Below are 16,036 nucleotides of genomic sequence, written 5' to 3' on the forward strand. Positions count from 1 at the left end.
TTAGCCATCCCCAATTTAGCATTACAAGACTAGAGGGTAGACAGCTAGTCATTACCATCAACTGTCAACTCTTCCCAATGAATAATGGGATTGACCATCACATTATAATGACTGAAAGAGCAAGCATGTTTGGTTGGAAGGAAATTCAAACCTGTTACCCTCAGATTGTGAGTTGAGTGCCCTAACCAACTGGACATGCCAGGCTCATGAATATGGAAATAGTAATGTTACAGATACACAGATATTCATGTGATGAATTATAAAAACCTTTTCTGGAATGAAAAATAAACTACTGGTTTCAAGAAATATACATGTATCAAATTTATTTATCTTACTAACATTTGTAATGAAATATAAGTATTGTGCACATGTGCTAGTTGAGTTTTTCTACTAAATACTAAAAAAAGTATGAAGTGAAAGGAAAGGCCTGAAATATAGTCCAATGAAAAGGAAATATAACAATAAGTTAATATAAATGTAAGATGTAGTTGTTTGAAAAAATAATGTAACTGTGTCCAAGTTTAAGAATTTTTTAAATAAATATATTTATTATATATCAGCACATTTTGAACCCATCTGATGAATGAAGCACGAAGTTAGAATTATCCATCATTAGAGCTTTCGATCAAAAAAACCTAAGCACACGTACTTAGCATAAATAAAAACTTACCAACCAAACAGCCAACATTACACTAACAAGATCAATTTTTAACATAAAAATCTTGAAAAATGTCTACAAAAGAAATCAGATGAAAATATTTTGTTTAAGTTTTTAAACTGTATGTAATTAATGCCATAATAATACACCCATCTACATCTTGAACTACTGATTATACTGAAGTCTTACATGATCAGTATGAAAAAAATAAAAGTTAAATTTAGAGGAAACAGAATTTTTAAATCATATATAAACAAGTTACAGATTTCACAAATGAATAATGATTTCATTTTAAGTTACCAAAAATATTTTGTCACATCTTAGTGAGTAAAAGTAAGATTACTTTCTCTGAAAGATGCATACGCTAATTTACAACAGATTCAGTACTGTTACCAAGTATCATAATGAAAAAAATACTTAAGCACTAAATATTCATCAGTCAGTCAGTCTGTGTGGCTGGAGGACACATCATCAGCACGTGTACAATTACATTAAACCAAAAGAAAAATTCACTAAACATCTTTTTTCTTCCTCTTACTTTTGTTTTCTACATTTTGTTGTTGCTGTGCTTATTTATTATACATGCCTTATTAAAGAAATTACAGGTAGCGCTATGATCTGTGAAAGTACAAATTATTGGCAACTTCTACTTAGATTTACTTAACTAATAAGTATCTTCAGGATATTTCATTTGAACTACACATCACAAGGTACTGTTGTTATATAAAAATGTCTGGAATTAAAAATTAAGTTTAACTGTGAAAAATCTGTTAACAAAAAATGTAAATATTACTGTCTGAAGTGCATTAACCTAAAATACAAAAGTCTGTACAAAAAAACGTTTATTTTGTGAAAAAGTCAAACAAACTTGCATATAACCAAGCATCTGCTAGACAATAAACTGAACACCATATTTTGCGTTCTAAAAAAACTACAATGATTCTAAGCTTGTTCTTATTAATGTACAGACAAAGAATGTTGCAGATACTTCCTTCAAAAATTTGGTAAATATTTTATAAGTTTACATAATGTTGTGTCCCAACTCTCATCAACATCTTGAAGTTCATTGAAACGTTTAATAGAAAACAGTAAATGAAAAATCAATGCATTTGTTTTGTAAAATGACTTACATAACAGTGCACTTTTCTGACGTAGCCAAAAGTTCCCAATATCTACACACCAACTTTGAAAAACAGAAGCTCATTCTTCCGAGATGACTAGTTAACATCCTTTTTGAATAATACCAAGTCCAAGTCCAGAGACTATGTTTCAAGATATCTTACATAATATTTTTCAGTTTCAAGTGGCAAATGAAACTTAAAGCAGCACTGTCTACTATAAATGGAAGATTATGAAAAAAAAGTATTTTAGAACAAATAATCTCACTAGCAGTAATGTTAGTTTCCTGTATTTTATTTCTACAATTCCATTAAAAAAAAAACACTTTGTATTCACGTTTTGTTGGTGATGTAAAATAAATGAGTGTTGCCAATTGCACAAGGAATTCTTAAAAAAACATACTTTCCAACTGAGAACATTTCATTTGTCAGTCACGTACACGTAGTCCCCAAATGCTAGTACGGTGAATACCTGTAGTTGGTCTGGCTATGGTTGAAAATAGATGACGATTAATTTCTATGTGCGGCAGACTGAAGCGTAAAGACTGAATGGCCATTTCTGTTAGAACACCAAACACTTCTAGATGTTTTAAAGATGGCATATTCTTCAAATATCTAGACAGTAACAAAATATAGTTGAAACTTAATGCATATAACTACAAATCAAAAAAAAAATTTTGTATATGTCAAGGAGGTAAGAAAATCATAACAAAAAACAACTATATATGTAAATTTTCTTGTCCAAGTTCTGTCTTGTCAAACAGTCATAGTGTTCTAAATAAAATTTATATTCTTGAATTAAAGAAAAGTAATTCAGTTTAAATTAAAGTTTGCATGAATTGCTATAGTTTCCAATAATGGAACTGTTACTTACAAATAATGAGCAGGAGGGATACTGTAGCAGCGACTAACAAATAGATGCTGTAGGTGTTGTAGCTTCAGTATTGCATTCAAAGCTTCATTAGTTAACAGTGTGGCATCACTAATATCCAAAGAATGAAGTCTAGGACACTGTTGGACTAGTACAGCAATATCTTTCAGAAAAAAAAACTATATAGAAGTTTACTTGTTTTAACTAAAACCACATTTTATGTCAGTGATAATGAAGTTATTTTTATGAGGAAAAACAAAATTCACTCTAATATAATACATTAATTTGACAATATTTTTATAGCTAATGCTAAATGTACTCAAGAACTTCATCCCACCCTACATATTAAAAGCATTGAAGAAACTGATTTTAAAACTAAAAACTTGTTATTACATTAAAATCTATAAATATCTTTATGTTGACAATACACTCTTGTGTACCTTCATTCAGCAACTTCTCTCGACAGCCACTAAGGTTCAGGTGAGTAATGGAATTTGGTAGTGAATGAATCAAAGACCAAATGCAGTCTGATGAAAGATGTGTCCAGGCTAAGTTCCATGATGCTAGCCTACACAAAAGACACATTCTAATGATTAGCATATTGCTATGTTTTTTGGCAGCTTAAGTCCATGTACTATCCACATCAAACACTATATGGTTGTTACCAGTGTAGCTGTGATCAACACTTCTAGTTTATGAGCTGGAACACTTATTATCATCATTATAGGTTCGTCAAATTCTTTTTAATCAGCCAAATTAAATTAAGATGCAACATTTACTATACTTTATCAGACCTTTAAATAGTGGCCTCTCACCTTCTACAACCAAATATGATAGCTTGTAATCCCTCACTTGTAACCCCTTTACACATGGCCATGTTCAGAACCTCCAAGTTTGTGTTAACACCTATGTGACTGAAGAGACAGAATATACAAAAACAAAATTGTACTTATGGTTAAAACACACTGGAATACAATTACGTGATTAAGATATTACAATAACTAATTAATGTCACAGTAGAGGGGTAGGTTTGCTTAATATCACTATTTAAAAACTATTTTTTCAACCATCTTCAGACATAACTGCTTAAAGTTTTCTATCACAAATAAAAGCTACTATTAAAAGTTATGTTTCACAAACTACACATACTTACCAGAAAGTATCACTGTTAACTTGACAGTGTTCCAAGCTAAGTTTCCTTAACTGTTTGCATACCAATAGGATTTCATTAAGTCCTTCCACTGGAACTGTTACCATACTGAGATCTAAATACTGAAGCTTACTGCACCTGGAAATAAATAATGTTATAACTTTTTGTTGCACAAAACTGCATAATGGACTATTTGAGGTGTACCTAGTACAGGGATCAATCTTTAAATCTTAGTGTTACAAAAAGTCAAGCTTACCACCAGGGAGAATGCTGGAACCAACAAGAACACAATGTGAAAGAAACATCAGTATCATAAAGTAATAACTTGTGATGTTTCTTGGTTAGAAGGAACTAATCAGAAAATAATTTAATTTCTCTGTTCAGATATCTGTGGCACATAGTACATAGTGGAAAATCAGATAGTGAGAAGTCATGAATATTGTCTTCACACTATTTATAATTACAAAATTTTGTATTTTACTGGTGTGAATTTTCCTTACTTGCAAGTGTGCTTGTATCAGATTGTATCTTCATTTGTAAGAGTTACTGTGCTAATAAAGTACTTGTTGAAAACTAGTTTTCAGGTGGTCTATATTGTACATTTAATGCCTGACTAAGTAAATTGTTCTTACATGGATTCAATTTAATCACTCTCATTCAGTATCTTCAAGGAAGGTACAAGTTGAATACTTAGTCTTATCAAAAATAATTTAAGTACTTCTACTGGTTCATTGTTAAAATAATAGTTGATATTTAATAAACTTTCTCAGAAAAGCCTTGATTTAAGTAAAAATGTCAAATTGCCATTAATCCAAAATATTTCAATATCAAAGAATAATTCTAGAATACTTCATTCTACCATATGTATTCTAACTTCTAGCCCTATAAAAAAAAAAATCAGTTGCTTCTTTAATATCCAAGTTTATTTTTGAAAAGTTCATTTTGAAATAGTTGAGTATGACGTTTTTTTCTTTACACATACACACTGTGGAGGATTAATTGCACTTAATAAAAATAATTTGTGTTAATAAACCATTGTTGTTGTTGTACATATGAACCATGGGTTCTCAACAAATTCCAAACAATATGACAGTGTAGTGATCCATGGTAGGATACTTTTATAGCATCATACACCTAGAGCAACCAAAATATGTAAATGTGTTATTCAGAAACCCCAGTCCAATTTGTAACAAGTTGTAAAAAATTCTAATTCCCTGTGTTAAAGAAATATCTACTCTTTGACAAAAACAAATTATGTGTACACAAGGTACTCCTCATGTGCAATGGTAAGAAAACAATATGCAGAAAACTGTACATAAAATACCTTTCTTGCAAGAGATGAAAGCTTGTTGTAACATTAAATGAGGTCTGGGTGTAGATAAAACGACTGTGACAGAAAATGAGCTATTTGCTATCAAGTCATGATGCAATAAGGGCTTTCCAACATGGGACAAAATAGGTAAAGAAAGTTTACGTTAGGTTTCACAAATGCTTCAGGTATTTTGTACTATAAACAGTTAAGTTCTCAATGTACATAATAAATAAAAAATGAAACCTATCTACCATCAGAACATATTAACATAAAAATGAAATTTCTGCACCAAAGAGAATGAAACTGATGTTCATACTGTTCCCTTCTCTGATGTACAAAGTCAACTAACTGTGGACCAATAGATTTCAATGCATTTTTCTTACTTGAACACAGCCTTGGTTTTAAATATTTATATATTGAGGGAAATGCACAAAGAGTTTACCAAAATATGCAGATTATAATTGGTCATGGCCATAAGAATCAACATGGACAGCACAGAGCTTGAAACATTACTCTCAAAGTGTGATTATTGCTCAGTACAGTTAAGTACACTTTATTCAAAAACTAATTTAACAGCATGATCTGAGATCATGATTTGAAAAGTTTCCAAGATCAACTGAAAACTTGTAGAATCTCTTACAGAGCATCAGTTGTTAACTTATTAACTCTTGCATTGGGTAAATAAAAGTGCACGTCACAACCTTTTAGTCACATTCAAAATTTAATTAAACTACTTTGTTATCAATGTATACGAAAAACTCTTGCATCAAAACATAGTTAAAAAAATCAAATTTTAATATTATACCATTTAAATTCTTAATTTTGAGAAAATACTTTAAAAAATCTCATCTAGTATGAGAATTGTAACATTTCCTCTCCAAGCCTTCCCTCTTCTACAATTTATTCAATACCCTTCCCAGAAGTAAGGAATTTAATGTTATAATATAGATATTATTGAAGGAAAACGTAATTTTTATAGCCTTCAATCTTACTTGTTTACAGACTAGTAAAGCAGACACACTTGTTTACAAACTAGTAAAGCAGACACACTTGTTTACAAACTAGTAAAGCAGACACACTTGTTTACAAACTAGTAAAGCAGACACACTTGTTTACAAACTAGTAAAGCAGACACACTTGCCCACCTGTCACATCCGCTCTTTCACAAACTGCTGATAGTTCTCAGACATTTTATCATATACTACTTATAACCAACAAGAAACCAGTTTTAATGTATCAAATGACAAAGTATATTATGTAGTTTCCTGTTTAGGATATTGTATATGTTGTTCAGTTACAAACTTGTTCTTATTGGAAACACATTAAAAAACTAAGCTTAATTTTTAAAGGATCTTATCACACAGTTTGAAAGCTAGAAACATTATGATAGTTATAGGACACTGAATTTTACATGTTAATATTCTGTGTCCCTAAGCACATTATTTAATTAAGATGATTTAGTGTAGTAATAGCTTTATTAAAAAGAAATAGGCTTAAGCATAATTGACAATCAAAAGAAAAAAGAACCAGATAAATGCTATGTTTCTTGTTTTTCACATTTTTGATTTATTATTATAAAAGTAACTAAAATGTAAAAATTAGAAACTTTATGTTAGATTTGGTAAAATAATAAAAGAAAAAATTCTTTGAGGTATGTCTGTGAACAGCTCATGGCATTACATAACTTAATATGGTACCACCAGCTAGATGTTCACCAAGTGATCAATTTGTGTGGCACGAGTATTAGTTATACAAAGTGCAAAGGTCAATAAAACAATAAAATTATATACAAGTGTATGTATACTGTTATGAACTTTAAGCTATTTAGAATAAACAGTTGTGGTTTCCTGTTACAATTTGTGATCATTCTGAAAAGAAAAAGGGTAATGTAGATTTCCTAATTTTTAATAGCAGTTACAAGGTCAGTCATATCAACCAATCCCCATAGTCAGGATAGAGAAAATAACACAGAATTTATCTGAAAACAAAATATTTGATATTTATTTAGGAAGACTGTGCAAATGAAATATGAAAACTTTCAGATGAAGAAAAGTTTTTTAAATCTAAACATCAAAATCACTTTGAACACAAAGCAGTTAACACTAATTCCATATAAATTATCAGTAAAAATGTTTAGTTATAAATTCTGATTTTTATCCACAAAAGATTTGTAATATTTACTGAAAGTTTGCCAAATTTCAAAAATACGCATTAAGTATTCTTAGAGTTATAGTAAATATGGTTAAGCTATTTTACATGGTGGTTACAAGGTCGTGTAAAATACACAAGCTACACAAAAGAGTTAACTATAATTACATATGGTTTAATAATTTGTAGAATTCTAATTTCACTACAGTTTATTATTGGTTTATAATTTAGTATAAGAAAATAAAGTCACAATATTATTTATGATTAGTTAATTCACTCACTTTTTTTTTTTTATGTTTGGTCACCAGAACTATACCCTACTTACCTTTGACAACTGTGTCTTTTCAGTGCCAGAGAAAAGTCATTAAAAATTGGTAGCTTTACCTAAAATAATATGTAACACAAATTATTTAGTGCAGAAGGAATGTAATCTCATGGTAAATGCACAACTTAGACAGTCCCCTAACTTGTTCAAACACATGCACATTTTCTTACTAGACTGATGAATTATCTGTTTGTTCTACAAAAATAATTACTCTGGAAAGTTAAACAAAGGAGGTAAATATCACATGAATGATGACAATAATGGATTAAGCACTTACCATACAGAGCCAAATCTATTAAACAGGTTCAGCATTTTCCAATGAAAAACATAACAGTATTGTGTATACAACAAAAAAATCCTTCTCAGTAACATGCAAATATTATTATTTTCTAAGCAAATTAGTTGGAATTGAGATGCAATAATTAAGTTGCATAGAAGTAATTGCCAGTTTTATACTTTATATGTAGATACCAACACCAAATGAAAGTAACCAAATATGGTTGTTGTATTCAATTGAAAGATGGTTAATATCAACTTCTAATTAAATCAAGCTAATGACTAAAAATCAAGCAAGTAATGAACATATTTAATTTATTACACTGTTGTTACATTCTTAGAGATAATAATTAGAATGAATTGCTTCACCAGTTAGGTAACTGTATTGTTAGTGATATTTTTAGCTGCACATCACATGTGTTCCACATCTTCAGTAAGAACAGTCATACTTTTGAAATGAAAGTTCCTTCAATGTCTCTAATACTAATTAATATCTTGTTTCAATGTAGATTTTCATAGTTTCTTTTTATCAATTATTTGTAAAATTGTGTTTTTGCAACAAAGTTCAAGTCTCTCAGATACAAAATAAATTTATTTAAGACTGATAAAAGTAGTATTTTCTTAACTTTTACATTACTGTAATGTTATGCAGCAATAGGAATGTGAAGATACTATGATAAAAGATGCACATTTAAACTGGGCAAGTAGAAATAGTATTTAGTTGTGATGAAAGACAAGCATTGCACAGGATAACTCCTGAAAGGCACACTGCCTCTTTAACACAACTCTAAACGTGCCTGAAATATCAGTTTTTTAGAGGATGAGGTAATTTATTAATACACTGCTTTAAGCAAGTAACACTAGTACTACAATGTACTTCCAATCTTTCGTGACAAACTCCATATTTAAGTGAAATATTCTGCTTCTAACAACTATTAAGCACAGGCAACATGACCAATAACTGGCTTTTTTTGTTTTTGTTGTTACAATGCACAAAGCTACACAAGTGGTTATCTGTGCTGTACCCAACATGGATATTATAACCTAATTGTTAGCATTAAAACTTTCAGTGTAGCTGAGTTATCAAGGGACATAATTTGATTTTCAGACCACACAACAGATTATTATGTTTGATTGCCACAACATTGAAAAGGGTAATTAACAGTAGTTTTGTCTATTAATAGCTAAAATATCATAGCATTCAATTATCATTTAATGGCTTTGTACAATCTACCTAACTATACAGAGATTTCCAACCTCAACAATGCTACCAATAATATTTTATTATCTTTGCATTGTAACTATAACAAACTACTTATATTGCTTAATTTAATCAATTTAATTTGAGGCATTTTTTAAGCTAACAGTTTAATAACACTCGTATGTACAAGGAATACTGCCTGACATGAGCTTAAAGTTAAAATGTTACACAATGTTTTTATTTGAGTATTTAAAAAACAAAAACAATTAAGTGTGTGATTATTTATCTAGCATAATGAAGCCCATCCAAATACAACTTCTTCCAATACAGCTACATACCTCAAACACATGAAGTTGAATAAAGCTAAATGTAACCTGTAATGCCACTATTTTACACCTTAAGCACATTATTATACCTCTGACATAGCAAGTCGCATGATGACTACCCCTCGATCGATCACTTGTCCAAGTACACCTGGTTGAAGATGTTTCTTGCCAAGATCAACCCTCTTCCATAAGCTTTCATCATAACTAGAAAGTAAAAATAGAATCAAGCACTTCCATTACTAAATATAAAATTTAATAGCACTGATGAAATCTAGTTAATAACAAAATAATGAAACATACTCTTTCTGTTGGAACTTGTAGAGAATGTTGATACATACTTGCACTTTTTAGGTTAGTTATAAAACTCCATGATAACAGTTGACTTTGTACACATACATGATAAGCTGCTTCTGGTGAACTACCATTTCTTTAACTTCTCTAAGGTAGCATTAGAGACATCATATCTATCCATACATTTTGTACAAAGTTCAAAATTCTGTGAAACTTGTAAACTACATTCTGACAGCTATGTAAATGAAATACTGACAAAGAATTATTATTGTTAAATACCTATTTTTAATATTTTTATTTTACACATTGACTGGAGAGTTCTAAATGTCATGTGATGAACATGTAGTTAAGTGACTAAAATATACTCTTCAAAAAAAGAAACGCAAAAGGGATATTTTTGTAATTTTAAAGAGAAATATATGTAAGAACGTTACAAGCTCAGAGTATGTGATGTTACACGTGTTAAGGCACTGATTGTCAGACCAAAATGACAATAAAAGTTGTGCACTTTGAAAATGGAGGAAAACATCGGAATTTTTGCCAAAATGCATTCGTGTCCAATAAATTTGTTTGAGAGATCTGCATGTTCTGCAAGTGCAACATGTGCAAAATCCCTATAAAAGTGATGGGTTCTCGGTTTCCATAGCTCAGTGTTAAGCCACTAACACGCAATACAATTACGCCAAGACTGACTGAAGCACAACGCAACAATGCCAATGGTCGCTTGGAAGCAGGCGAATCTCAATCAGATATTGCCAGAGCTGTGAATGTCCACCCAAGCACCATCACAAGGCTATGGAATCGTCACCAACAACATGGATCAATTCGTAACTGTCCACGATCTGGCAGACCTCGTGTGACCACGCCCGCACAAGATCACTACATCTGGTTACGTCACCTTCGGGATAGGACTACCACTGTGACGTCTACTGCCTCAACCATACCAGGGCTGCATAGAATTTCCGATCAGACCGTACGCAACCGTCAACGAGATTCTTAGGCCCCATGTGCAACCCATCATGGTGAACATCAACGACGTTTTTCAACATGACAACGCCCGTCCTCACACAGCCCAACTCACCACTGTCTTCTTGAGACACCACAACATCAACGTTCTTCCCTGGCCCACCAGATCACCAGATTTAAACCCCATTGAACATATTTGGGACGAGTTGTACACACACAGTCATGAATATTTGGAAGCTAAGTCTCTAGGATCTTCCAAGAAACAGCTTAATGCAGATCTCAACAAATATTTTCAAATCTAGGAGCTAGCTCCAAACCTCCAAAACCAGGTTTGCCTAACTTCACTGTTATACAAAATATTTGTAGCTTGGTTAGGTTTATTTGATAAGTGATTAAAAACATAGTATTCAAAAACAACCAAAATACATATTAAGACTCTTTAAAGATTCCAGTCAACTAAAGTTGTCATCAGCTGTTCTACGCTACACTACATGGTTAAAAGTATGTGGACACCCCTTCTAATTAGTGGGTTTGGCTATTTCAGCCACACCCATTGCTAACAGGTGCATAAAATCAAGCATACAACCATGCAATCTCCACAGACAAACACTGGCAGTAGAATGGGTCATACTGAAGAGTTCAATGACTTTCAACATAGCACTGTCATAGGATGCCACCTTTCCAACAAGTCAGTTCATCAAATTTCTGCCCTGCTAGAGCTGCTCTGGTCAACTGTAAGTGCTGTTATTGTGAAGTAGAAACATCTAGGAGCAACAACAGCTCAGCCATGAAGCGGTAGGCCACACAAGCTCACAGAACGGAACTGCCAAGTGCTGAAGCTCGTAAAAATTGTCTGTACACAGTTGTAACACTCACCACCAAGTTCCAAACTGCCTCTGGAAGCAAAACAGTACAAGAACCGTTCATCAGGAGCTTTACGAAATGGGTTTCCACAGCCACACACAAGCCTAAGATTGCCATGCACAATGCGAAGCGTTGGTTGGGGTGGTGTAAAGCACACTGCTATTGGACTCTGAAGTAGTGGAAATGCATTCTATGGAGTGATGAATTACACTTCACTATCTGGCAGTTTGACAGACGAATTTGGGTTTGGTGGATACCAGGAGAACACTACTGACCTGAAATCATAGTGCCAACTGTAAAGTTTTGTGGCAGAGGAATAATGGTCTGGGGCTGTTTTTCATGGTTTGAGTTAGGCTCTTTAGTCCCAGTGAAGAGAAATCTTAATGCTACAGCATACATTGACATTCTATAGAATTGTGTGCTTCTAACTTTGTGGAAGAACTTGACTGGCCTGCACAGAGCCCTGACCTCAACCCCATCAAACACCTTAGGGATAAATTGGAACACCAACTGCGAGCCAGGCATTCTCGCTTAACATCAGTGCCCAACCTCACTAATGCTCTCTCTTGTGGCTGAATAGGAGCAAACCTTGCAGCCATGTTCCAAAATCTAGTGAAAATCCTTCCCAGAAGTGTGGAGGCTGTTATAGCAGCAAAGGGGGAACCAACTCCATATTAATGCCCATGGTTTTGGAATGAGATGTCCAACAAACACATACAGTTTGATGGTTGAGTATCCACTTGGCCATGCAATGTATATGATGGGCATCCTGAACCACAGATGCATATTGAGATGCACTGGGGTATCATTCTGCACTTGTTCCTACAGATAATTGACATCTTTAGTGTGTTTTGATAAAGGTGTTTTTGTAATAATTCCCAAGCATAGACTTGTGTCAATTTTTGACTTATTTTTCAAAGACAGTTATAGGGTGCAGTTACACTTCTGTGTGAATAGCAAAAAAAGTGCCAAAAGTTATTTATGTCTATGCTAGCAATTAAATTCTACTAAAATTGAAAAGTACAAATCAATAAAGGAGCAAAAGAGGAATTGGGCATGTGCAACTCACAAAATCAAAATAAATCAAGCATGGGCAACTAACTGACTGGTTGCCCAACACTTGGCTTTTATAGTCATGATTGTGACAATTATTATAATTAACTGGTTATGTGATCAAATGACAGTAAAAAAACAAACAAACAAAACAAGGAACCTAAATATGCTGAAACATTTTACTTAGATTAAACAATGGGCTACCTAGTGAAATACATTAATGTTTCTGTAATCCAAGACATTTTTCTTTCCCCAGAGCAGCATTTATAATTAAAGCACCAGTATATATTTATTCACATTCACAGCAGTGCATGCATGCTAGTGATCATATAATATCAACAATCATTTGATAATATTGCCTGAGCTGACTGCCTTTGGTTCTGTACAAGTCTAAACATGCACACTGATATGGTTATATTGGAAGAAAGAGGAAAAACAAAATGGTGTGAAATTAGTAATGTGGTATGCAACCACAGTGCTTCATTCCTGAAGAAACATGAAGTACCAAACCTGCCATTAAAAACCTAGAAACAAAGTTCAATTTAGGACTCACAGAATGTGAAAATAGCACGAGACTTCTGAGAGTCCCGAGCTGTTAAAGATACAAACCCTATTTAGCACAAACCTCTGCATGAATAAAATGAGAGAAAATGCACCACAAGGAAATTTTTTTGTCACCACTGTGACCTGGCACCCCAGAATTATCAATGCTTGGCTTAATTGGATTCTTTTATAAACAACCAAATGAGAAAGATTGTCCCAATGGACTCCTCTCATTCATAATCTTTTTTTTATATTCTTATTTGACAGTCTTAATCCAAATCATAATTGAAGTTCTCCTTGGCTTTTGTGTTACACGAACCTGACTAATAACTCTCCAGCAGTTGGTGAAGGTAACCTTGTTTGCTTATTTCTCTTCCCATAATTCTTACTTGCACTTCTTGTGTTTTTTGACCAACTGGCAGTAAACTCCTCTGTAAAGAAACTTTTGCATGTTTCTGTTACTATTTTCCTGCACTTCAGTACATTCAGTACAACAACCTTGTTTTGTAATGGATTTCTTGCTGATTTACATCCATTTCCTAATGGCTGGAAGTCTCACTTTTTAAATGGCTGTCTGAATTTTTTTTTTACTTCCTTTTCTTAGTGAAGCTCCCTCAAATGGACTTGTGAGCACCTAGAAGTCTGGTTACTTAATTGTGTCGCAATAACTTGACAAGCCATTTGTCTTTCATATAGTGTTTATGGAGGATTATTTTATCCTTGCTTCCATAATTAAGACAATGATTACAAACAATACAAAATTGTTCATAGATGTCAGTTTTTCCCATAAACAATATCCTTATGGCCAATTTAAAGAATATTTGTCCTTGGACCATTCCCAACACAATATATTTTTTTACAGATTAATCAATGAGAACTGCATCAATTCTGCACTTCAAAAACTGGCAGGACAAAGTATCCAGTGCACAATCATGCAGTAAATGATAATGTGGATACAAAAGAGGACAATAAATTAAGGATTAGCAGAAATGACATAGTGCATTACAAAACTACAAAACATTGTTTTATATGATTCATGTGTATAGTAATACAAAAAAAAAACATCCTGCTGTTCATTTAAAAGAATCAATTTCAACAACATTAAGCAACCTTCCAGCTGAAAGCCATAAGGCATTGGTTGCTGTCTTATAAAACTGATTTTTAATATCACATTAGTTGGGAGGTTCTAAAGAAAAGTTTAGGGACTGAGTAAAAAGAAAGACCTTAGCCAAACTTCCAAAAAGTGTAAAAAGCTTTATTTTAATTATCCAAATAACCTATGTAATGTAATGAATTTGTTACACATGACCAATTCACAAAGCTATAACAGATAAGGATATGCAAATTAAGCTAAAACAAAGTAGAATTATACACTGCACAACAAAATTTTTGCTTCTTGATCAATGTTGGGTATTCCTTATAGATTTTTGGCTGCTGATCACAAAAATCACATCCAAATTTGCCCATCATGCACCATTTCATCGAAACCTTCAGTTTCACCAGGACATTGCTACAATGGAAAAACAATATCAGGGCAACTGGAATCCGTCAATGCTTGCTGACTACTGTTGGACACTGCAACGTGATGCACCGGACATTGAATACAAAAGAAAATCAGTAGCAAAACACTTTTAATTATGTTGAACTTAATAGCGTATTAGAAATGTAAACACAATTAAATACGTTATTGCTGGTAAACAGTTAACTGTCTATTTCTCAGAGTTCCTACGTGATGAAGCAAAACCAAAACTATATTTGTGCATACCCACCAAGTACCTGTCACAATCAGCAAAAACTTTTCAAAAAAATTGTTGTGCAGTGTTATGGCAGTGCAATTTGAATCAAATAAGGTTGCAGGTAAACAAACAGAAGCACCACTATTGGAATAATAGGGTCCTCAGACCAAATAGTGGAAACAAGTTTCTCTAATGGAAGTATAAAAGAAATCATAGAACTAATCAAACAACTGGTTACTTAAAAAAGGCCATAGAAGAGTAGATGTTTCAGCTGCAATGCTGTAGAACATATGGCTAGAAACAGAACAAAAGCATGTACTAGATAAATATTTCTCTCAAAGAGTAACAAAAAGAGGGAAACTGCAATATTTGAAACATTTGGGCATTATGGTTGAGACTGACTAATCAACTGATGATAATAAACCAAAGAAACAATACCCAAGAATGAATTCTAGAGCCCAAACATAACTAAAAAACAAGAGTTAATCAGACACCAGAAAACACAAATTAGTTGGATGTAAGAAGCAAAATTCTACTCCATCTGCCTCAATCAAAAAAAGAGGTAATTACTTAAAGAAACCAGTAAGCTCTTTGATGGATTTATTAGTGGGAAGCCTTGCAACATGCTGATTTATACTGGTTTTAAAGCTATCATTATTCGACCCAATTCAGCAAGAAATTGTCTCTAGAGGTGAAGCAAGATGATGAACTGAAATGGACAATGAATGATCATAAGAATTCCAGACAAAAGTTTACTTAGAACACAAGTGCAATACTTAATTTAATGTTGAGTCCAATTTAGAATATGTTTGAAATTTGGTGGGCAATAATATTTTCTCCTCCAAAAAATGTTTGAGCTCTTCATTTTCCATTAACTCTATAGACTATTTAACAAAACTCATATTAAACTATAATGAAATTAAAAAAAGAATTTCAACTTTGTACAACTTTCATGTCATAGACTATGCAAAATAAGATGGTGGGCCAAATATGGTCCAGGCAATATGTTATGCACCTCTGACTTAGCAGAAAGGAAATAAACCACAGAACAAAAAGGTGTTTCAACCACAACATTAAATATGAAATAATAGGAGAACCTACCTGGTCTAATATGTAACCACTACTACTGTGCAACCTATAGGTGCAGAACCTTCCTGAACTAATCCAGTTACACCATTAATTCATCGAGTTACAGAAC

General features: G+C 32.7%; 1 protein-coding gene across 5 annotated transcripts in view; it reads right to left on the reverse strand.

Annotated features, from left to right (window-relative positions):
* Window positions 1-296: 296 nt before the first annotated feature.
* Window positions 297-16,036, reverse strand: part of LOC143249332 (S-phase kinase-associated protein 2-like) — a 31,230-nt gene continuing 15,490 nt past the window's right edge. For 3 of the 5 annotated variants that reach the window (XM_076498979.1, XM_076498981.1, XM_076498982.1), the window contains 7 exons: window positions 9,475-9,589; window positions 7,583-7,641; window positions 3,801-3,935; window positions 3,463-3,561; window positions 3,088-3,215; window positions 2,651-2,810; window positions 297-2,391 (listed from right to left, as the gene is read on the reverse strand). In XM_076498979.1, coding sequence (XP_076355094.1) covers window positions 2,205-2,391; window positions 2,651-2,810; window positions 3,088-3,215; window positions 3,463-3,561; window positions 3,801-3,935; window positions 7,583-7,641; window positions 9,475-9,589 — 883 coding nt within the window. In that variant the 3' untranslated portion in view covers window positions 297-2,204. Of the gene's footprint in view, window positions 2,392-2,650; window positions 2,827-3,087; window positions 3,216-3,462; window positions 3,562-3,800; window positions 3,936-7,582; window positions 7,642-9,474; window positions 9,590-16,036 lie in introns of all 5 variants that reach the window. The other 2 variants (XM_076498980.1, XR_013027736.1) reach the window with 2 other exon arrangements.

Source organism: Tachypleus tridentatus, chromosome 4, assembly GCF_004210375.1.
Source record: "Tachypleus tridentatus isolate NWPU-2018 chromosome 4, ASM421037v1, whole genome shotgun sequence".
NCBI lineage: Eukaryota > Metazoa > Arthropoda > Merostomata > Xiphosura > Limulidae > Tachypleus > Tachypleus tridentatus.